General features: G+C 46.0%; 3 protein-coding genes and 1 long non-coding RNA gene across 7 annotated transcripts; 3 read left to right on the top strand and 1 right to left on the bottom strand.

Annotated features, from left to right (window-relative positions):
- The first annotated feature begins 6 nt into the window (after positions 1–6).
- NDUFA2 (NADH:ubiquinone oxidoreductase subunit A2) lies at positions 7–2,651 on the top strand. Its single transcript, XM_039252727.1, has 3 exons — positions 7–156; positions 285–391; positions 2,437–2,651. Exons 1-3 carry the CDS (start codon positions 56–58, stop codon positions 2,526–2,528), a joined length of 300 nt encoding a protein of 99 aa, XP_039108658.1. The 5' UTR covers positions 7–55; the 3' UTR covers positions 2,529–2,651.
- A 66-nt stretch (positions 2,652–2,717) lies between these two features.
- On the bottom strand, positions 2,718–8,235 carry TMCO6 (transmembrane and coiled-coil domains 6). Of its 4 annotated transcripts, none has more exons than XM_039252722.1 (12): positions 8,063–8,235; positions 7,814–7,926; positions 5,745–5,860; positions 5,456–5,639; positions 5,102–5,206; positions 4,840–4,925; positions 4,490–4,606; positions 4,159–4,270; positions 3,858–4,044; positions 3,614–3,708; positions 3,344–3,511; positions 2,718–3,098 (listed from the first exon to the last, which is right to left on the bottom strand). In XM_039252722.1, the coding sequence occupies exons 1-12, from the start codon at positions 8,145–8,147 to the stop codon at positions 2,985–2,987; spliced, it is 1,482 nt and encodes a 493-aa protein (XP_039108653.1). In that variant the 5' UTR covers positions 8,148–8,235; the 3' UTR covers positions 2,718–2,984. The 4 variants fall into 4 exon arrangements, with proteins under 4 accessions (XP_039108653.1, XP_039108656.1, XP_039108654.1 ...); XM_039252725.1 differs by having other exon boundaries at positions 8,067–8,142; XM_039252723.1 differs by lacking the exon at positions 7,814–7,926 and having other exon boundaries at positions 8,067–8,233.
- A 12-nt stretch (positions 8,236–8,247) lies between these two features.
- Positions 8,248–8,794, top strand: LOC120245621. The gene is made up of 2 exons (XR_005531836.1): positions 8,248–8,314; positions 8,513–8,794. It is a non-coding gene; the product is annotated as an uncharacterized LOC120245621 (long non-coding RNA).
- Positions 8,795–11,843: 3,049 nt separating this feature from the next.
- On the top strand, positions 11,844–13,940 carry CD14 (CD14 molecule). Its single transcript, XM_039252710.1, has 3 exons — positions 11,844–11,859; positions 12,221–12,349; positions 12,439–13,940. The coding sequence occupies exons 2-3, from the start codon at positions 12,347–12,349 to the stop codon at positions 13,558–13,560; spliced, it is 1,125 nt and encodes a 374-aa protein (XP_039108641.1). The 5' UTR covers positions 11,844–11,859; positions 12,221–12,346; the 3' UTR covers positions 13,561–13,940.
- Positions 13,941–22,457: the final 8,517 nt, after the last annotated feature.

Raw genomic sequence — 22,457 nt, 5'->3', positions numbered from 1 at the left:
CGGATTGGAGAACTTGACCCGGAGTCCTAGGGCGGGGAGTTAGGCACTAGCGGAGATGGCGGCGACTATAGCCAGTCGCGGAATTCGGGCAAAACTGGGCCTGCGTGAGATTCGCCTCCACTTGTGCCAGCGCTCGCCTGGCAGTCAGGGCGTCAGGTGAGGCGCGAGGTAGTGGGGCTGGTAGGCTTTGGGGCTCCCAGGTCATGACCTCTATCAACCTGGTGTTTGGGTAGGCCAGCGCGTAGATAGCACTCACAGCCCTCTCTTCGCCCCCAACCCCACAGGGAATTTATCGAGAAACACTATGTGGAGCTGAAGAAGGCGAACCCTGGCCTGCCATTCCTAATCCGCGAGTGTTCCGATGTGCAGCCCAAGCTCTGGGCCCGTTACGGTGAGTGGGAGAAGCGGGCCGTCTAGGAGTTTGGTAGAACAATGGTTTGAAGAGTCGTCCAGGATCACGCAGAAGCCTGTAGGGAGATTCGAACTCCAACTTCGGCCTTGGTTTTGAGGTTGTTTCAGATAAATTCACATTCGCACGTTTACAGAAGGCTTGGTGTCTCGAGTAGCATAGGTGTGGAGACGGGCCCGGTACTGCATAGGTACCGAGAGCTGTTTTCGTAATTCAGAACGGGGTTCAGATGGGGAAGAAGAGATGCTGGTCAGTTCTTATTGCTGTGCGTCCTTACACATTAGGTGTAGGGCAGTGCCATTCCTGGTAAGATGATGATTCTGTTGAGCACTTATTGCTAAGGTGTGTTGAGTGCTATCTTGCCTAAATCTCATTTAATCTTCATTAATTATATGAGGGAGTGGGGTTTTTTCCCCCCTCATTGTAGACATTAGAAAGATGAATAAACATTTTTACGCAATGGGGGCACCTGGCTGGTTCAGTCAATAAAGCATGTGACTCTTGATGTGGTGGTTGAGTTCAGGCCCAACATGGGGTGTGGACCTTACAAAAAAAAATTTTTTTATGGAACACACCTAAGGTTATGCAACTAGGATAAAACAGGGTTTAGCCTTTACATGTGTCCCCTTCTAGGATGCACTTCTACCAGATTTCTGTGGCTAGCTCATTGTAATGAAGGTTATTATTCAGGTCTGAACTTGTATATCACCTCCCCAATAAGGAACTCCCTGGCAAATTATGTAACAATGCCCTTAGCACCTTTTTAGCATATTCCCAATTTTTTTCCATAATCTGAAAATTGCATTGCTTGACACATAGTAAAAGCACACAATATGTATTAGACTTATTGTATAATAGTATTGTAGTTGCAGCTTTTAACTACACCTTTGCCTAGGTATGTCAGGGAGAAAATAAATCACACTTAAGGTAGACTGGTTCTTACAGTGGATAACTGCAGTATGTATTAAAAATTGTTTCGGTGGGGGGGGGCTGGGTGGCTCAGTGGCTTAAGCATCTGACTTTGGCTCAGGCCATGATCTCACGTTTGGTGAGTTCGAGCTGGGGTTCCAGCTCAGAGCCTGGAACCTGCTTTAAATTCTGTGTCTCCCTCTCTCTCTGTCCCTCCCCTGCTTACACTGTTTCTCTCTCCCTCAAAATAAATAAATACTTTTTTTAAAAAATGGGGAGGAGGGGCACCTGGGTGGCTCAGTCGGTTAAACATCCGACTTTGGCTCAGGTCATGACCTTACAATTTGTGGTTTGAGCCCTGTTGGGTTCTGTGCTGACAGCTAGCTCAGAGCCTGGAGACTGTTTCAGATTGTGTCTCCTTCTCTCTCTGACCCTCCCCTGCTCACGCTGTCTGTCTCTCAGAAATAAATAAAACATTTTAGGGGCGCCTGGGTGGCTTAGTTGGTTAAGCGTCTGACTTTCACTTAGGTCATGATCTCACGGTTCGTGGGTTCGAGCCCCGCGTTGGGCTCTGTGCTGACTGCCAGCTCGGAGCCTGGAGCCTGTTTCAGTCTGTGACTCCCTCTCTCTCTGACCCTCCCCTGCTCATGCTGTCTCTTTCCCTCTCTCCTAGAAATAAATAAAACATAAAAAAAAAAAAAAATTTTAAAAAATAGGGAGGAAAAAGCCAATAGACTAGAGAAAATGGACACGGATTACTTTATAGTGTATTATACTAGGACTGTGGAAGCCATACAGTTGGCACCTAGACAAGGCTAGACCCATGCAAAACAGTGCAATAATAATAAATACCTACCAGGTCCCTAAAAACTGCCCTGAAACACCTTCCTTCCCATTGTGGTCACCCAGAACTAGCCAAAATTCTAGTCGGACCTGGGCTTCCTAAAGGTGTTTGAGACCCAATGTATAAATTCTAGGCATCCCAAATACTTCTTGGTGATATTTCTACTTTTCCTATTCTAACAAGACCGTAAGTTGAAGACAAAAACCTTTTATTGATATTTTGGTACCCCACACAGTGCATATTGGATATTTAGTCACCTCTCTTGTCTCCTCAGCATTTGGCCAAGAGAAGAATGTCTCTTTGAATAACTTCAGTTCCGATCAAGTAACCAGAGCCCTGGAGAATGTGCTAAGTGGCAAAGCCTAAAGCTGAAGCTTCCACTGATTGTTAAGAGCAACAGCCCCAAAGCTTGGGCTATGCTGGACTGAGTAAAATGTGGGGGGAAATGTGTTCTTCTGTTATTTATAAAGCTTGTGCTGAAAAACGCCATCTCTGGATATTCTTCTCCTTATTTTCCCCTCCACCCCTTATTGTGCAACCACTGAGGCAAACCAGTTTAATATAAAAATAAAACTTTATTCTGTCCCATCAAAAACCACCAGCTATTAATGGCGGGGGAGGGAAGTTTCCAGGGCCCACGTCAAGTTCCCTTTGGTCCTGTGTGGACAGTGCTGGGTCAAAGAGGAGCTGAGCTTTGAAGGTCTTGACTTAGACATATGAGCAGAGAGCATGAGATATCTACACCCTTAAAAGGGGATCCATGGGCAAGGAAGTTGGGGCAGAGCGGAGAGGTGATGAGTAGAAAGACATCGAAAAGCCAGGTCACCTGTGAAGAGCTATCTGCTGGAGAGCATGCACACGATCCTGGAGCTGTGCCTCCTCCTTGTGCCTTTCCAGGACCTGCAACCCTGATTGCTTCAGAAAGTCCTCAGCAGCCTATGGGCAGGGGAAAAAAGGATTCAACAGCTGAGTTCCTGGGCCCTAACATTCAATTCCCACAGCCTTACTGGTTAGCCCACCTCCATTGGGAAGAGTGTCTTCCCAAAAAGAGGCTGGAAGTTCCAACCTGGAGTCCACATAGGCTTGCCAGGCCCAGAGAATTGACTAGAAATAGGACTGGAAGGAAAGGGGCCATGGTGAGACTAGAGGCGTCAGAACAGGGGACCAGGACCAAAACCCACCTCTGGCCGATAGAGGAACAGCAACTGCAGCAGCTCTAAACTCTGGCCTACTACTTCAATGTCAGGGAAGGCCAGTGTACCAATCAAGCAGGAGAGCAAGGGCCCTGGCCACAGACGTTGACAGTAGGCAGGACCCTTCTCTGCCACGTTGCACAAAACTGTGAGCACCTGCAGAGAGACATGTATACACAGTCCCCACAAAGGATGAAAACTAAAGATTAATGATGGCTTTGGCAACAGATCCGGGATTTAAGTGACCCCGACACCTACCAATACGCTCACCACATTAGAAACTGGCAACAACTGCAAGAGGGGCTCAATCAGATCCATGGAGAGCAAGGAGGTACAGAAACTAGGACTGTTGGCTGGAAGGGAAAATGTCACAGTAAAATCCCTCAAACGGGTCTGAAACTGCCCCCTGCCCCCACCCCTACCCACCTCAGCTGAGTCTAAAGGTATCTACTGTATCTAAAGGTCCTAGGCACATTATCTAAAGGCACATTATGGCACATACCAGTGAGGTTGTTAAGGAGCCAGAGGCCCTCAGGAAGTAAGCTGGACTGTTTCTGAAGGAAAAATTGCAGAAGGATAAATAAGGCTGCCAAAACACGCTCGTCTTCAAGCTGATTCTGCCCTCCCACAATCTCCACTGCTGCTTCTGTTAGCAAGTTGCTTAGACACCGAAGCACAGGGCAAGCCAGCTGTAAAGACAAGTTGGGAATATGGTCTAAGGAGGAAAGGATTACCTACGTACTGAAGGAGGAACACAGCAGGAAGAACGGTAGCCCAGACCTTGACCTGTTCTCTTCACCTACCAACTCCAGTCCTTCATCCTCTGTTCTCTGGACAGCTCCAGCCACGTCTAGTAGCAGCAGTCCCAGAGTGGACAGACCCCCATGGGAGATAAGCAGGGCATTGTTGACCTGGCTGGGCAATAAGAATCAAATAGTCCTACTCAGTCAATCCCAACTTTAACATGGCAAATGGCCTAGGTTTGTAGGCTTCCTGGGATCCAAGTAAAGAGAACCCCAGAAGGAAGAAAACTCACTGCAATTACAAAGTTGAAACCAAAATTCAAAAACATAAGTGTCCTGGAAGGGAGCCCCAGAGAAGTTCTGTGGGACTTATGCAAATGGCCTGTGTTACCTGCAGATGATATAGTGCAGGCACCAGGCAAATTCCACAGCGACCCCAAGGTTCAGCTTTGGGCCAGGTTGCAACAGTCGCAGGATGTGCTCAGGGAGAGTGGAGCCCAAGACAGAACTGTGAGCAGAAGGAGAGCTGTGAGTTGGAACCACAGAAGCCAAGATGACAGTCATTCTTCCCAAACGCTAAGAGCAGGTGGGAAAGTATCCAAATCTGAAGCTCTTCCTAGCCAGACACATTGAGCTAAAATGTGCAACAGCTCTGGAAACAAGACTCAGTCAGGCCTCCAGGGGTTACAACACCAAGTAGGTCACACTTACCTGCACATCTGGAGGCACAATTTTACTTACGGGATGATCAGTTCTGGAGCTTCCTTAACCTGCAGAAGCTGGGACAAGGCATATCCAAGGGCTTCCAGCACAGTCAGATGGGGGGACTAGAAGTAGACAGAGTACACATCTGACTCTGGAAGCTGGGTCATAAGATTTCTCGTGACTTTCAATCTCTTAGCTTAGGGCAGAGGCTGAAGCTGCCTAAACAAAGCAAGGGAACTATGTAGAGACAAGTGAGGGGAAGGCTGTCCAAGGAGAGAGACAGTAGGTGGATGCTCACCTGGATGCAGGCAGCCAAGGCTGGAACAATGCCCTGTGGCAGGAGTTGCCTTCTCACAGCCTCACTCTCCACAATCAGGTTACCCAGTGTATACAGACAGAGCTCCTGAGAGTGGGACAACAAAAGCGCTGGGCATGGCCTATCTCAGGCTAGGGTAGGGGTGGGAGTGCAGAGGATGGAAGAGTCTTGTCTTTGAGGCTCTGGGCAAAAGGGAGTGGAAGATGATGGGCATATGTATGGCTATGGACATCATGGGAAACAAGCTTTCTTCTTCCCCCTATGTGCCAGCTCCAACTACACCCAAAAGCATAATTTTTAAATCCAAGCCAAGAACAAGGAAGAGACAGGGCTTACTATAAAGTCTGAGCTGTGACCGGAGAGGTAGGTGAGAAGGTAGGAAGTGGCTGGCAGGCAGGCCTCAGCCACCGCAGACTGCTCAGAATGAGAGAGCTCATGAAGGCACCGAGCGGCCTCAAGCTGCAACAGGGCTTGGTTGCTGGTCAGAAGCCCGACTAAGGTCCGCATGCTGCCCTCCAGCCTACATGAGTGAGCACCAGAGCCCTGCTCAGCCTGTGGCCCATCCCCTCCACACTCCTGTCCATCCCTCAGAGCCCCAGCCCCCACTGACACCACCCACACTGACCAGATGAAGGTCTGCTGCGTCTCAGGATGCTGCAAGCCTCGACGAAGGCTGACCAGAGCCCTCTCTCTCTCCTTTTCCTCTGTCCCCCGCTGCGCTAATCGTAAGAACTGCTGGATCTGGAGTGCAGGGCAAGGAGAGAAGAGATGGCAACACACAATTGCCAGAAAGCAAGCATGAATCCCACTCTGCCCACTTTGCCTGTGAGCACTGTGATGCTGCACCATCCCTAGAACTTGTCATTCACACTAATATGGCTCATAAATCTCAATCTTGCAGACATAAGAGGGAATCAGAACTGGGTTTAATACCAGCCCTGCCACTTCTCCACAAGGAACCCAAACCTCAGTTTTTCACCTGAAAAATGGAAATAACATCTTTCCTGCCTTCTTAAAGAGTTATTACAAGGATAACATTTAAACCTTCCAGTCTGGCACAACCTACCACTCTAGCCATTCTCCCCATGCAACCTATACTCCCAAAACCTAGCATAACATGACTTGTTTTTAATGCTTCCAAGCTTTTGCACAATGTATTCCTTCTCCTGGGATACCCTCCCCAGGTCCTCCACTCCCTTCAGATTTCTACTCCTGTTACTGCCTCTGGGAAGTAAGCTCTTTCTGGCTTCCTTTTGCACACTGAGGGGTTTCTATTGTGCCTCATGTTTTCTTCATGGCAGCTGGTGAGCAAACCTGTCTCCTTCACTGGGTTACTGCAAGCACTTCACAGAAAGGGAGTCTCTTCATTTTTGTATACCTCAGTACCCAGCACAGTACCTTGGCATAAAGTAAGCACACAATGAACCAATGAACCTAGGCATGAGTACTTTGTGAACGTACATAAACATAGACAATATAAACAAAGGGGATGCTCAATGCTTGCTGAATAAATAAATCAGCTAAAACTAATCATTTCATTCACTTATTCACTAAATACTGACCATCTACTATATGCCAGATACTACACACTCACCTGAGTTTTAAATGACAACAAATAAGGTAAGGTCTAGGTTCTGCGGCACCTGAGTAGTTCAGTCAACCATCCAACTTTGACTCAGGTCAGGATCTCCGGGTTTATGGGTTCAAGCTCCATATCAGGCTCTGTGCCGACAGCTCAGGGCCTGGAGCCTGCTTCAGATTCTGTCTCCCTCCCTCTCTCTGCCCTTCCCCCGCCTGCACACACACACTCTCTCTCTCTCAAAAATAAGTAAACACTGAAAAATAATAAATTAAAAAACAAAGAAATAAGTCTAGTTGGAAAAATGATAAACAAGCAAACAATTAGTAGGATTGATGATTCTGCAAATGGGCTGTCAAGACAGAATACTAAAAGAGACACGCTTTTAGATGCTGCAAATGCAAATGCCTTGAAGCAAGAAAAGAGCCTAATACAGTCTTTCAAGAACTAAAAAGGGGTGTGTGTGGCATCTGGGTGGCTCAGTCAGTTGAAGGACCGACTTAAGCTCTGGTCATGATCTCTCGGTTGAGTTCGAGCCCCACATCAGGATCGCTTCTGTCAAGCTTCAGTCCAGATTCCACTTCAGATTCTCTGTCCCCGTCTTTGCCTCTCCCCGGCTTCCGCTCTCCCAAAAGTAAGTATTAAAAAAAAAAAAAGAACTAAAAAAGGGTAAATTGGACTAAGATGAATAAACTGGTAAGCTTGGAGGTGGGCAAAGGTTAGCCAATGCTGGACATTATAGGTCACAGGAAGGCTTTCGGTCTCTATGTGTTCTTAAAAGACACATCTGTCTGATGTATGAAGAATGAACTTGAAGGCGGCAAGCACAGATGCAAATGACCTGTTAGAGGGCTATTGTGAGTATACAGGATAGCGTAGCAACAGTGGTGAAGCACGTAAAGACGCCAAACTCCTTCGGACTTTTAAAACGACTACAACTTGATGTATTGGTGTGGGGATGAGGGACCGAGTTCTCGAGGATGATTCCCCGCTTTCTGGCTTGGCCCACTGGATGGATGGAGGTAGTGAAGGTAATGCGTTCAGATTTGGGGTGGACCTCAAAAGAAATTTGGCGCCAGCTGGCGTCAACCTCACTGCGCACCCTGTCGCCTCACCTCAAAGTCCCCAAGGATCATGGCCACACATCCCCCTTCGGCTTCCTCCGGGGCGTCGTCTCTTAGCAGTCTCTTACTAATCAGCTGCTGTTCCCTCCGCGCCTTCCGCAGTGCTAGGGGCAAAGGAGCCGGCTGAACGTAGGGGGGGCACCTAGGACTCTCAACCCTGTCTCCCACCCTGGGGCCTCCTCATCCTCCGACCGCCATGGCCACCCCTCGCATGCTGCCTTCTCCCTTGCTCGCCAGCACCTGCCTCCCGTTCCCGTCGACGGCACCGTAGCTCCTCCACCACGCAGCCCACTGGTCTGAGGCGACCTTGCCGTCCGCTCCACATGGTGGACCTGGATAAAATTCGCCCAGAGCTGAGAGCCAGAGACGCTCTCCACGAGCCTAAAATAGGGCACGCACCGCGCAGCCGCAACGCTGGCCGGAAAAGTAGGCGCGAGTGGGCGGAGCACCGCGTAAAGTGAAGGCAGGGAGGAGCAAGTAGGCGCAACCAGGGTACGGAGCGGGGCGGGGGTAGAGTGGTGCTGACGGACGGAGGGGAGGGGCGAAGGAGGAGTAGAATGGGGTGGGGCAAGGGCAGGGAGGGGCGGAGCGAAAGCTAGAGGCGGAGTAGGATCTGGGCAGCAAGGAACCAAGCAAGACCGAAAAGCACACGCTCTGTCTCAGATTCGTTTACCTCCTTCTCACTTCTAGGAAAGAAACTCAACCTCGACCCCGACTGGCAGTGCCTCACCTTCCGCTCAGCAAATACAACTTCCCCATACCTAACATCCTAGATGAACACTGAAAACTACCCAACCTCTAGGAAGATTTCACCAGTAACGGCTCTCACTAATGAACGCTGGATTCGGATTACTTTACTGAATTGTTCACCATCATGACAATTATACCCAGTATGCGCGTGTGAAGAAAATGAGACAAATATAATTATTTCCCTGTTCTAAATAAAAGTGAATCGTGTTATTGGAGGATAAAGTAATTTTTAAATGTTTATTTATTTTTGAGAGAGAGAGAGAGAGGAAGGGAGAGGGGCAGAGAGAGGAGACAGAATCTGAAGCAGGCTCCAGGCCGTGAGCGGTCAGTACAGAGCCAGTGGTGGGGATGGAGCCCATGAAATGTGAGATCACGACCTAAGCCGAAGTCCTACACTTAAATGACTAAGGCACCCAGGCGATCCTAGTAACTCTTTTTTTTTAATGTTTAATTGTTTTTTAATATTTACTTATTTATTTTTGAGAGACAGAAATGAGAGGCAGAGAAAAAGGGAGAGAGGATCCCAAGTAGGCTCTGTGCTATCCGGGATCAAAAAGTCCCACCCAATCAGGGCTAGATCCCAGGAACCATGAGATCATGACCTGAGCAGAAATCAAGAGTGAATGCTAAAGAAATAAAGAAAGAGAGAGAGAGAGAGGAAGGAAGAAAGGAAGAGTCCAAATGCTTAACCAACTGAGACAGCCAAGCCCCCCCTCCCCCCGGGGGGTTAAGTAATTCTTAAACAAAATTTTGAGTGCCATTAACTACTAGGTACTGGGGAAATACCGGTGAATGGTGAATTAAAAAACGAAACAAAACAAAACAAAACAAAACTGTGTTCCTTACCTCTGAAATCTGAATTGTGGCCAAGTAAGCCTTGCATGGTCTAAACCCTGCATACCTGTCCGGTCTTCAATGGAAGGGTGCCTCAACTAACTCACCTCTCCTGGGATTTCTCTTTGTTCCAAGCCTTTGCTTTCTTCCTTCTCCAGGCTTTTGCACAGGCTGTTACCCTCCCTACAGCCCTGTCTCTGCCCTACCCCCCCCCCAACAAACATCCTTCCCTTAATTAACACCACCCTCAAATCTCAATTACAGTATTCCCTACTCAGAACTACTGTACCTGTGTTCCTGTCATGAGAGACTATAGCAATGTATACTTCATAACCCTTTTCACAGCTGTCGTTAAGTTACAGTGTAATTGTTTGGTGCTGTCTCCTCCCCTTCACAATTCCAAGAAAGTAGAATCCTGGTGCCACTTAAGAATTTGTATTGGAGGCCTCTAATTTTTAGAAAGCTACTACTTAGGCAAATAAAAGAGCAAATCCAGGAAAGGGAACTGTTCTTCAAATCAACTTCCTCTCGTAGTCTAGTGGTAAGGATTCGGCACTTTCAAACCAACTTCCTTCCCTAGAATTTAATTTCATCTCTTGGAGTCAATTGCATTCAATTTCTTCCACAAAACACCTAGTTAAATGTCTGTAGACCATCATCTTGCCCCCACATCTCTCCAGGCCCAGCATCCATCCAGCTCAGGGATAGCCATTTACTGAGCACCTGCTGTGTACCATGCTCTGGCTGGAGGTAGGGTCTGGATCTTGTCTCCTCTGCCATGGGACAGGCTGCTTTTATCACCTACACATTTCTACTGTGGGCAAGGTAAGACAAGTCACCAGGCAAAATGTCTGCTTAGAGAGTTACAGCTGCCCACCCTGGTTTTTTTTGCACTTATCTGCCCAGCAAGGCTGTCAATTCCAGGGGTACCTGGGTAGTTCAGTCAGTTAAGCATCCGACTTCAGCTCAGGTCATGATCTCACAGTTTGTGGGCTCGAGCTCACATCAGACTCTGTGCTGACAGCTCGGAGCCTGGAGCTTGCTTCAGATTCTGTGTCTCCTTTGCTCTCTGCCCCTCCCCCACTTGTGCTCTGTCTACAAAGATAAATAAATGTAAAAAATTTTAAGAAAAAAAGACTGTCAATCCCATAAACAGCAGCCCCATGTCCTCTCTAATACAGAGCTCACTGTTCCTTTCTCCACAACTCCCACAAGTCCTTGGTTTTCCCCTGTGAGCCCTCTTGTCTATGGACTGTAGCTCTGGGTCTGTGTTTGCCTCCCTCACCTGCTTGAGTGACTATGTGATGGCCATGTCTGCATTCCTGGTTTTGTATCAGCCCTAACATTTGGTAGACAAATAATAGATCTTTGTTGAATCAAGGTGTGAGTTGGGAATCTTTGCAGAACCATTATTGCCTCTCTTCGTGTGCGCCCCAGAGTGCCTCCCCTAAAATGACGGCATTTGCTAAGGAGCCAGGCTTCAATGGCCTGAGTCTTCTGAATGCAGAGGCTTTGATGAAGAACATAACAATCAGGAGTACTCTCAATAGATGTGGCTCTGTAGTCATAGACAGCTATTGCCATTATCTCCATTTTACAAAGCAGAAATCTGGCCCAGAAATCTGAGGCCCAGAAACTTCCCCAAGTCTTACACCTCAGTGGTAGAGCTGGGATTCCAAGCCTGGCTCTCTGACTGCAGAGTCAGTGTATTCAACACTGACCTATACTCACATCTTTGTCCTCAGGGATGCTCCAATGACCTGGCTTGGCTTTGGGACATGGCTCAGGGTATCAGGGTATGACCAACAAGGCACATGGGGGGAGGGGGGGCAGTCTGGTATGATGAAGCCTCCCTGTTTAGAATGAGGACAGATGTGAAGCCATTTCTGAAAAACAGAAATGAGAATTCAAACATTTTTATATAGCTCTTTCCCCATAATCCACAGGTGCACAACTGTGAGGGTAGTTGTAGAGGCATAGTCTTTACCCCCTCTGTGGGACACTTGCTTTTTTTTCTTGGCAAAACAGGTAAGTTACTAATTAATCCTCATTCAACATCAGTCCAGCCTTTCCTTTCTAGACACAGGAATTGTGTTGGGGGGAAGGGCAGGGGAGAGCCAGGTGCAAGCGGGGAAAACTGATTTAAAAATGCCTTGTTTCTCAATTTCAGGATAAGGTAATGGAAACTCTAAGAGCCAGTTGGCCCTTAGAGTGTCTCTGTTAAACACTTTCTACTTTCAAGAAAGCTATTACTTTCTTAATAAACAAAGTTTTTAAAAGAACAAGTCAGCAAAAAAAAAAAAATGAAAAAAGGAAGAGCGTTGTTCTTCAGACCAACTTCCTTCTCTTGAACCTCATCCTATCCCTTGGGGTCAACATATGAAATCTGCAATTCCTCCACAAAATATCTAATCTATGTCTGAGGATATTCAGGAGATTGGATTTGGGTGTTGGTAAGTTAATAGTAACCACAAAGACTAGAGGAAAAAAAAAAAAGCAACTACCCTGTTGAGTCACTGGAATATAGGCAGAGGGAGGTAAGAGTCCTGGCCTGAGGCACTGGGGATCTTTCTTTCTCAATAGCTATCAAACAAGCCTGGGGTGTCTGACTCATCAGGGCACTGCCTGGGGCATTGCACTCTAGATGCCCTACAAGATCCTTCCCGTTACGGTCCCTCTCCTGGCAAAATCCTTCATTGCAAAATTTCCCAGAACAGTAGTGCATAGAGTCGTTCGGTGGCAGAGAGGTGGGGAGTGACCAGGGTTCACAAAGGAAGTAACAGAGTGACATCCCATGGTTACATAAACTCTCAGAGTCCGCCAAAGAGGACAGAAAACGTGTGGGGAGCCTAGAAACCAGAGAGTGCCGCTGCATCGGAGAGGAGCCAGAGCCCTTCCCTGAGCCCGCCAGGACGCAGAGGCTCGGAACACCAATCGACCATGGTGAGTGTACGGTCTTCGGGCCAAAAGGGAACTACTCGAGGAATCCCAGGGACTGCCTGGAGCTGCCCTGACCTCTGCTCTCTTCCCAGGTGCGCGCGCGCTGCTTGCTGCTACTGCTGCTGGTGCTACCAATGCTGTGCGTCTTTGCGACCACACCAGACCCCTGCGAAGTGGACGATGACGATTTCCGCTGCTTCTGCAACTTCACGGATCCTGAGCCCGACTGGTCCAGCGCTTTCCAGTGTATGGCTGCCGTCGAGGTGGAGATCCACGGCGGCGGCCGCAGCCTGGAACAATTCCTAAAGGCCACAGACACCGACCCCAAGCAATATGCTGACATGGTCAAGGCTCTGCGCTTGCGACGGCTCACAGTGGGCTCTGCACAGGTTCCCGCTGTGCTTCTGGTTGCCTTCCTGCGCGCACTCTCGTACTCCCGCCTCAAGGAACTGACGCTCCTGGACCTGGAGGTAACTGGCGCGATGCCGCCGCCGCCTCTGGAAGCCACTGGGCCAGGGCTCTCCACCCTCAGTCTCCGGAACGTGTCGTGGGCAACCGGAGGTGACTGGCTCGCGGAACTGCAGCAGTGGCTGAAGCCGGGCCTCAAGGTACTGAACATTGCGCAAGCACACTCGCTTGCCTTTCCCTGCTCCCAACTCCGCACCTTTCGGGCCCTCACCACTTTAGACCTATCAGACAATCCCGGACTGGGTGAGCACGGACTGACCGCAGCTCTCTGTCCGCACAAGTTCCCGGCCCTTCGGGCTCTGGCTTTACGCAACGCCGGGATGGAGACGCCCAATGGCGTGTGCTTGGCCATGGCGGCGGCTGGTGTGCAACCCCACAGCCTAGACCTCAGCCACAACTCGCTGCGCGCCACCGCCCCAGGCGCTCCTGGATGTGTCTGGCCCAGCACACTGAACTCTCTCAACCTGTCGTTCGCTGAGCTGAAGCAGGTGCCTAAGGGATTGCCGGCCAAGCTCAGCGTGCTAGATCTCAGGTGCAACAGGCTGACCAGAGCGCCGGGGCCAGAAGAGCTGCCCAAGGTGAGTAACCTGACACTGGACGGGAATCCCTTTATGGACCCTGAAAACCCCAAATACCAAGAAGACCCGATGAACTCTGGCGTGGTCCAAGCCTGTGCGCGTTCGGCCCTGGCGGTGGGGGTGTCCGGAACCCTCGCGGTGTTTCAAAGGGCGGGGGGCTTCACCTAAGGCCCAGGAGAGACTAATGAATTGGCTCAGACTGCCCTGGCTCCTGGGAAGCCTCGTCAGGACGTCTTAACCAAACAACCCTCTGCCCATGTTCATTAAAATGTGAAAACAACGATCCGTTTCATTCACTCAACAGATGTGTGTACTGGGTGTTTGTGATGTGCTGGGACAGACCTGGATGTGAAATCCATTATATTTAGACTTTCATCAGCTTAATTACCTAGAAACCTAAGAACAGAACTTCAAGGACGTTAGGGGCAGGGAATATTGCCTGTTTCGGTTGTGCGTGAGAAACAGGGGTTTCTGTGCAATTCAGCTTTCTGAGATTACTGGCACCTGTGTTAAAGGATATTTGAATGATAAACATGCCTAGTAAGTTACAGGATGTTTCCTCTGTGGTGCACTTTCCAAGAGCCTGCTTCTCCCTCTGTCAAAGGTAATAAAAACCGGAGCCACTTGCTTATTCTCTCTCTCTTTTATCTCTCCCACCCTCCTGCAAGAAGGGACAGCTATGGTACCTGTCCTATGTAAGCTCTGGGTTTCATAATTTCAGGGTTTCTCTTCTGCTGTGTAAAATCCCTCGGCACACAGGTATGCTGACTAAATTTGTTTATTCTAACAGATTTTTTGATGCGTGTGGAATTTGTTTTCAAAATTTTTTAATGTTTATTTACTTTTGAGAGAGAGATTGAGAGAGAGCAGGAGAGGGGCAGAGAGAGAGGGAGACACAGAATCCAAAGCATGCTCCAAGCTCTCAACTGTCAGCGCAGAGCCTAACACAGGTCTCAAACTCATCGAACACGGGATTGTGACCTGAGTTGAAGTTGGACGCTTAACCAACTAAGCCACCCAGGAGCTCCCTGTATGTGTGGAATCTTTAAAATTTTCTACATATAAGACCATGTCATCTGTGAACAGAGATAATTTTACTTCTTCCTTTCCACTTTGGGTGCCTTTTACTTCTTTTTCTTGCCTCATTTCTTTGGCTAGGATTCCACTATGTTAAATAGAAGGGGCAAAAGTGAGCATCTTTTTCCTGATCCTGATCGTAGAGGGTAAGTTTTCAGTCTTTATTGAGTATGATGTTATATTCATTGGTTTTTAAGATAAGAGAAATAACATGGCTGTACGAAGATGGGAGTAGTTCAGTAGAGAGGGAAAACTTGATATAGGAGGAAGAAGGGAGTCTTGTTGGAGGAATGTCCTTGAATAAATAAAAAAAAGAACTGGTACCACGACGCCTGGATGGCTCAGTGGGTTAAGCAACCGACTCTCTGTTTCAGCTCAGGTCATGATCTCGTGATTTCATGAGTTTGAGCCCTACATCGGGCTGTGCGTTGATGGTGTGGAGCCTGCTTAAGATCTCTTTCTCTCCCTCTCTCTCTGCCCCTCCCCTACTCATGCCGTCTCTCTCAAAATAAATAAATAAAGTTTAAAACATTAAAAAAGGAAAAAAAAAAAAAAAAGACTGGTGCCTAATGCACAAGTAGAAGGATTGGCCTCAGGGTAAGCACACAAACAGTCAACTTCTAGTCCCAGGCTAGAAGGCAGAGTATCTGGGCAAAGATGTTTCCGTGGTAACAGGAGACTGTGGAACTTCTGCAAAATTGAAGCTGTAATACAGATCTTCCTCATGGTTCAGGATTCAACTAAATTGTCACCTGATCTGAAGGAGCCCCTCCTGCCTCATCATCCTGATCACAACATCTTGTTATTTTCTTCACAGCTTTCTTTCTTTCTTTTTTTAATGTTTTTTTTTTTCTTCTGAGAGAGAGGGACAGCGTGAGGAGGGAAGGGGCAGAGAGAGGGGGAAACACAGAATCTGAAGCAGGCTCCAGACTCTGAGCTGTCAGCACAGAGCGCGATGCAGGGCTCGAACCCACGGACCACGAGATCATGACCTGAGCCGAAGTCGGACACTTAACCAACTGAGCCACCCAGGTGCACCTTTTCTTCACAGCATTAACCTCGACTGGAAACCATCTTCTTTATTCATATCTTTTTTTGTTTGTTGAGTAGTATTGTGTTGGAAGCTTCATGAAAGCAGTAGTTGTGTCAATCTTGTTTACTTCTGAAACTCTAGTCCGTAAGACAGTGCCTGGCACATAGGTACTCCATTAATCTTTACTAAAAAGTTGATTAAGTGAACAGGAAGAGTGGGCTGAGGGCTTTAATGCTGCCATGAGTTAAGTGAGGTGACATGAGTAGATCCTGAATTCATCTTCTCCCACTGATATACTGAATCTACTACAGCTGTACATGAAACAATGTCTTCTGAAAACAAACACACAAACAGCAACTTAAAAACTGGCAGAGGAAAATTTGAAGTGGTTGCACAGGGCAGCCCAACTGAATCCTAAGGATTGAGCAAGTTGCGTCGATCAGGGCGAGGCTGAAAATTGTGCCCTAAACAAGGAAGGAAGTAACAAGGAGTAAGAGATGGATTATAAGCAGCAAGGGCTCCACTTCCACATACAGAATGAGATTTGGATATCCGGTGTGGTATGATGAATTGAATACTGCAAGAGTAGGACTGGGGTCATAAGACTTTCATTTCTGAGCCAAAAATCAGTCTCTCTCTAGCTTCCTCTTTTGTTCCTGTGCCATTATCTGGAAGCAAGCAGACGTCAATTATTTTCCTCATACCCTGAGTCAAGAGTTTCCACTCTTTTCCATGAAGTCTTGTTTTCACTAACAATCCCCCCCCCACCGCACACACACAAACACTTCTCATGATCAGAAACCCTTTATTCTCCAAATCAGAAGTGGCTCTTTTTGAGCCACATTGAATTACCTACACTGGAAAAAATTGGAACACTGACTTGGTTCTTTGAGGATATAAAAAATCTCTAGTGTTTTTTTAGGTATGGTATTATGTATGATAGATGTGATATTGTGGTTATATTTAAGAAAGAGTGATTGAGGGGCATCTGGCTGGCTCACTAGGTTGAGCGTCCAACTTTGGCTCAAGTCATGATCTCGCAGTTTATCGGTTCAAGCCCCATGCCAGGCTCTGTGCTGACAGCTCAGAGCCTGGAGCCTGCTTCGGATTCTGTGTCTCCCTCTCTCTCCCTCCCACACTCAGGCTCTCTCTCTCTCTCAAAAATGAACATTAAAAAAAAATCAATTCTATATCTATACACTTGCAACAAACATCATGAAAATGAAATTTTAAAAATTTTATTTACAATAACATCAAAAAGAATATAATACTTAGGAGTAAATATAACAAAAGAAGAGCAAATTTATAACTCCTAAAAGTACAAAATGCTATTGAAGGAAATTAAAGAAGTTTCCTTATTCATGATTCATGACTCTTAATATTGTTAAGATGTCAGTTCTCCCTTAATTGATCTGCAGATTCAATGAAAGTCTTACAAGAATATAAGCTGAATTTTTGTAGACATTGACAAGGTGATTCCAAAGTTCATATGGAATTGCTGAAGATGCTGTAGACAAAACAATCTTCTAAAAGAAGAACAAAGTTGGAGGGCTCACACTTCCTGATTTCAAAACTCATTGTGAAGCAAGAGTAATGAAGACACTGTGGTACTGGCGTAAGAAACAAACACAGAGATCAGTGGACGAGAAGTGAGAGTCCAGAAATAAATTCATGTTTCTATGGACAGCTGATTTTGACAAGGATGTCAAGAACATTCAATGAAGAAAGACTAGTCTTTTTAAGATTAAAAAAAAATATTTATTTATTTTTGAGAGATAGAGACAGAATGCAAGTGAGGGAGGGACAGAGAGAGACAGAGGGGAGACGCAGAATCTGAAGCAGATTCCAGGCTTTGAACTGTCGGCACAGAGCCTGACATGGGGCTCGACCTTGGGACTAGGAAGATTATGACCTAGGCCAAAGTCAGATGCTCAACCAACTGAGCCATCCAGGCTTCCCAAAAGACTAGTCTTTTAAACAAATGACACTGAGACACCTGGATTTCCAGATACAGATGAATGAATTTGTACCCTTAACTCAGACTGCATATAAAAATTAACTCAAAATGGATCAATTACCCCTAAATGTAAGAAGTAAAACTATAAAGCTCTTAGAAGAAAGCACAAAAATTACTCCTCATGACCTCTGATCTGGCAATGAATTCTTAGATAAATTACCAAAACCAAGAACGACAAAAGAAAAAAACAAACAATAAACTGAATTTAATCAAAATAAAAACTCTTCTGCATCAAAAGATCATTATCGAAAAGTTGAAAAGAGGGGCGCCTGGGTGGCTTAGTTGGTTAAGCATCTGACTTCAGCTCAGGTCATGGTCTCACGGTTCGTGGGTTCGAGCCCTGCGTTGGGCTCTGTGCTGACATCCAGCTCAGAGCCTGGAGTCTTCTTCAGATTCTATGTCTCCCTCTCTCTCTGATCCTCCCCTGTTCACACTGTCTGTCTCTCAGAAATGAAAAAGAAAAAAGTTGAAAAGATAGCGTACAAAAAGGATAAAATATTTGTAAATTATATATTTGATAATGGTTTAAGATCCAGGATATATATACAGCTCCTATAACTCAGAAAAACAAAGGCAAACAATTCAAGTAAAAAATGGGGAAAGACTTAAATAACTATTTCTCCAAAGAAAATATACACATGCCTGACAAGTACATGAAAAGATGCTCAACATCATTATTCATGATGAACTGCAAAAAAACAAACAACAATTAACACCTGGGGAAAGAATTTAAATAGATATTTCTCCAAAGAAGTATACAAATGGCCAAACAAGCATGTGAAAAGATTCTCAAAAATCGTTGGTCATTAAGGAAATGCAAAAATCAAAACCATAATGAGATACCACTTCACATCCACTAGTATGGCTTTATAGGTATTTTTTTTTACTGTTTTATTTATTTCTAGGAGAGAGAGAGAGAGACAGCGTGAGCAGGGGAGGGTCAGAGAGAGAGAGGGAGTCACAGACTGAAACAGACTCCAGGCTCTGAGCTGGCAGTCAGCACAGAGCCCGACGCGGGGCTCGAACCCACGAACCGTGAGATCATGACCTAAGTGAAAGTCGGACACTTAACCGACTAAGCCACCCAGGCGCCCCTTTATAGGTATTTTTTTAAATGTTTGTTATTTATTCCTGAGAGAGAGAGAGAGAGAGAGAGAGAGAGGAGAGAGCGTGAGCAGGGCGGGTCAGAGAGAGAGGGAGGCACAGAATCTGAAGCAGTCTCCAGACTCTGAGCTAGCTGTCAGCACAGAGCCCGATGTGGGGCTCGAACCCACGAACTGTGAGATCATGGCCTGAGCCTAAATTGGATGCTTAGCCGACTGAGCCACCCAGGCACCTCTAGTATGGCTTTAATAAAAAGAAAAAATAACCATTGGTGAGAATGTGGATAAATAAGAATGCTTAAATGTTGTTGGTGCAAATGTCATATGGTGCAACCACTGTGAGAAACAATTTGGCAGTTCCTCGAAAAGTTAAATGTATAATTACCATATGATCCAGCAATACTACTTCTAGGTACATATGCAAAATAATTGAAAAGGGATGTATAAAACAAACTTTGTTCATAGAATCACTATTCAAATCAACTATATGTCAAGATTGAAATGGAAGACTGCAAACCTGGGTGGCCTTGCCTTGGGAGACATTTTGATCATAAAATATAGTGATAGAGTGGACTATTTACTCTTTTTTTTTTTAAGTTTATTTATTTGTTTATTTAGAGAGAGAGAATGAGCAGGGGAGGCGCAGATAGAGAGGGAAAGAGAGAATTCCAAGCAGGCTCTGCATTGCCAGTACAGAACCCGATGTGGGGCTAGATCCCATGAACCATGAGATCGTGACCTGAGATGAGATCAAGAGGGGTACACTTAACAGACTGAGCCACCCAGGTGCCCCTGAACTAATTACTCTTATTTTTCATATTACATCTATACAATGAGATTATAGTATACCACTGGCATTATTGGTAAAATTATAATACCAGTATTTTTAAAATATTTTTTTACAATTATTTATTTTTAAGAAATAGAGTGAGACCGAGCACGAACAGGGGAGAGGCAGAGAGAGGAGACACAGAATCTAAAGCAGGCTTCAGGCTCTGAGCAAGCGTTCAGCACAGAGCCTGGTGCGGGGCTCGAACCCATGAACCATGAGATCATGACCAGAGCCGAAGTCAGACACTCAATGGACTGAGTCCCCCAGGTGCCCCCATAATACCAATATTGATAGACATGTGGGGAAATTTCGTTAACAGGCTCCTGTGCATACTTCACACTGATTTCTTCAAATGTTAGGCATACATCAGTCCATTACCCCCTTATCCACAGTTTCACGCTCTGCAGTTCCAGTTCCTCAAGGCGATGTCAGAATGCCTACATTACTCTCCTCGCTCCATGTCATCATGTAGGCATTTGATCGTCTCACATCCTCACAGGAAGAGGAAGGGTGTGTACAGTACAATACGCTATTGTGAGAGAGAACACATCCACATGATTTTATTACAACATATTGTTATAACTGTTCCATTTTATGATTAGTAATTGTTGTTAATTTCTTACTGTGCCTAATTTATAAATTAAACTTTACCATAGTTATGTGTAGGGGGAAAAAAAGACAGCATTTATAAGGTTCAGAACTGTTTGTGGTTTCAGGCATATACTGGGGGTTTGGAATATACCCTCCATAAATAAGGATAGGGAGACTACTGTATTCAAGTTTTTATTGTTCTCTCTGTTACATAAATGCTATACCAAATGTAAATAATCAAACAGGTATGATCCTTTTGCTAGAAGGGGTCCTTGGTGAAAAACCATCGAGTGGCTGGTCATATAATAAAGAATATACCCAGCCTTTTTTTTTTTTTATTTCTAAAACATTTTCCAGTCTTTTTTTTTTTTAATGTTTATTCATTTTTGAGAGGTGGGGGGTGCTTGGGTGGCTCAGTTGGTTAAGCAACTGACTTCGGCTCAGGTCGTGATCTCACGTCCGTGGGTTTGAGCCCTGCGTCAGGCTCTGTGCTGACAGCTCAGAGCCTGGAGCCTGTTTCAGAGTCTGTCTCCCTCTCTCTCTGCCCCTCCCCCCTCGCTCTCTGTCTCTCAAAATAAAATAAAGATTAAAAAGAGAGAGAGAGAGAGAGGAGCGGAGGGAAAAGAGAGAAGGAAACAATGGAGCTCGCACGCTCCAGCCTCTCGACTGTAGGCACAGATCCCGATATGGGAAGAGTTTCAGAAACCTTTGTAATATTTTGAAGGATAGGAATCTCTCTGTTATGCTAATGAGGTGACTTCTGGTTGGATTCCTAGATAGCTTCAGGATGGAGGAAGCTGTGCACCAGAACATTCAACCATGTAGTTGGCTGGAGTTGAGTTCAGTCATATAGCCTACAATTTAATCATACATGCCTACACAATGAAATCTCAATTAAAACAAAACAAAACTTCTGCATAGTGAGGCTCCAGGAGCTCCCTGGTTGGTGAACACACTGATGTGCTGGGAGGGTGGCACACCCTGACTTCCCAGGGATAGGAGCTACTGTGCTCAGAACTCTTCCAGACCTTGCCCTATGTACCTCTTCACCTTATTGTTCATTAGTATCCTTTATAATAAAAAGGTAATCATAAGTAGAGCACTTTCTTGAGTTCTGAGAGCGTTCTAGTGAATTTATGAGCCTGAAGGGTACTCAGTCATCAGAACTCCAAATCTGGGGCATCTGGATGGCTCAATCAGTTAAGTGTCTGACTCTTGATTTGAGCTCAGGGCATGATCTCACGGTTCTTGTTAAGGACCTTGCATTTTAACTTGTGGGAGCTGTTGCTAATTCCAGGTAGTTAATGTCAAAATTGAATTGAAATATAGGACTCCAGCTGGTGTCAGAAAATTGGTATTGGATAAAGCAAGGAGAATGCCTTCCTCAGATCTGTAAGTCATTCTAGCAAAGTATGGAACCTGCAGGAAGAGTGGGAACACCTGAAAATGTAGCCAGCTTGCCAGAGTGAGGAAGGACTGGGGACCCCGAGTTAGGACTAGTGTCTGCAGTAAGGACAATCGTGTAGAGACTGTGCTCTTAGCTGTGAAGTTTGGGCAAACTCTGCATAGTTGCTGCCAGAAGTCATTTCATCTCCATGTGGAACATCATCCATTCATAGGAAGGTAGTACTGATGCATGCTACAGCATGGATGAACCTTGAAAACATTATGATAAGTGAAAGAAGTCAGCCACAAAAAGAACACACACTGTGATTCCATTTTTTAATTTAAAAAATTTTTAAAGATTTTTATCTTTCTAATGTTTATTTTGAGAGAGGGAGAGGGAGAGAAAGCACGAGTGTGTGTGTGTGAGCGGGGTAGGGGCAAAAAGAGAGGGGGAGAGAGAGGACCCCAAGCAGGCTCCTCACTGTCGGCACAGAGCCCAACATGGGACTCAAACCCACGAATCCGACTGCAGCTCAGGTCATGATCTCATAGCTCATGAGTTTGAGCTCTGCGTTGGGCTCTGTGCTGACAGCTCAGACCCTGGAACCTCCTTCAGATTCTGTGTATTCCTCTCTCTCTGTCCCTCCCATGTTCACACTCTGTCTCCCTCTCTCTAAAAAAATTAATAAACATTAAAATTAGGTTTGGTGATAGTTACACATTATCTGCAAACATACTAAAGTATGTTTGAAATATACACTTTAAATGGGTGAATTTTATGGTATATGAACTATATCTTAATAAAGCTGTCATTTAAAAAAGGGTGGTTTCTTATAAATACATGCTGGAAAAGCTATAGATGAAATATAAGGTGTCTGGGATTTGCTTCAAAAGAATCCGTAGGGGATGGGGAGGGGAACAGAAGAAATAAGACTGGCCATAAGTTGGCAATTAATGTAGGTGGGTGCTTGGAGGCTCATACTTTCTCTCTACAGTTGTATGTGTTTGACATTTTTCAAAAGAGGA

This window comes from Hyaena hyaena, unplaced genomic scaffold, assembly GCF_003009895.1.
Source record: "Hyaena hyaena isolate Hyena2069 unplaced genomic scaffold, ASM300989v1 scaffold_426, whole genome shotgun sequence".
Taxonomy (NCBI): domain Eukaryota; kingdom Metazoa; phylum Chordata; class Mammalia; order Carnivora; family Hyaenidae; genus Hyaena; species Hyaena hyaena.
Note: the sequence above shows the minus strand (reverse complement) of the source record. Positions and strands in the feature narration are given on the sequence as shown.

Coding starts and splice junctions, on each gene's coding strand:
- NDUFA2 (XM_039252727.1), top strand. CDS start 56: ATGGCGGCGACTATAGCCAGTCGCGGAATTCGGGCAAAACTGGGCCTG. Junction 157..284: donor CCTGGCAGTCAGGGCGTCAG/GTGAGGCGCGAG, acceptor CCAACCCCACAG/GGAATTTATCGAGAAACACT. Junction 392..2,436: donor CAAGCTCTGGGCCCGTTACG/GTGAGTGGGAGA, acceptor TTGTCTCCTCAG/CATTTGGCCAAGAGAAGAAT.
- TMCO6 (XM_039252722.1), bottom strand. CDS start 8,147: ATGTGGAGCGGACGGCAAGGTCGCCTCAGACCAGTGGGCTGCGTGGTG. Junction 4,271..4,489: donor CTGCACTATATCATCTGCAG/GTAACACAGGCC, acceptor CTTATTGCCCAG/CCAGGTCAACAATGCCCTGC. Junction 4,045..4,158: donor AGGATGAAGGACTGGAGTTG/GTAGGTGAAGAG, acceptor TTGTCTTTACAG/CTGGCTTGCCCTGTGCTTCG.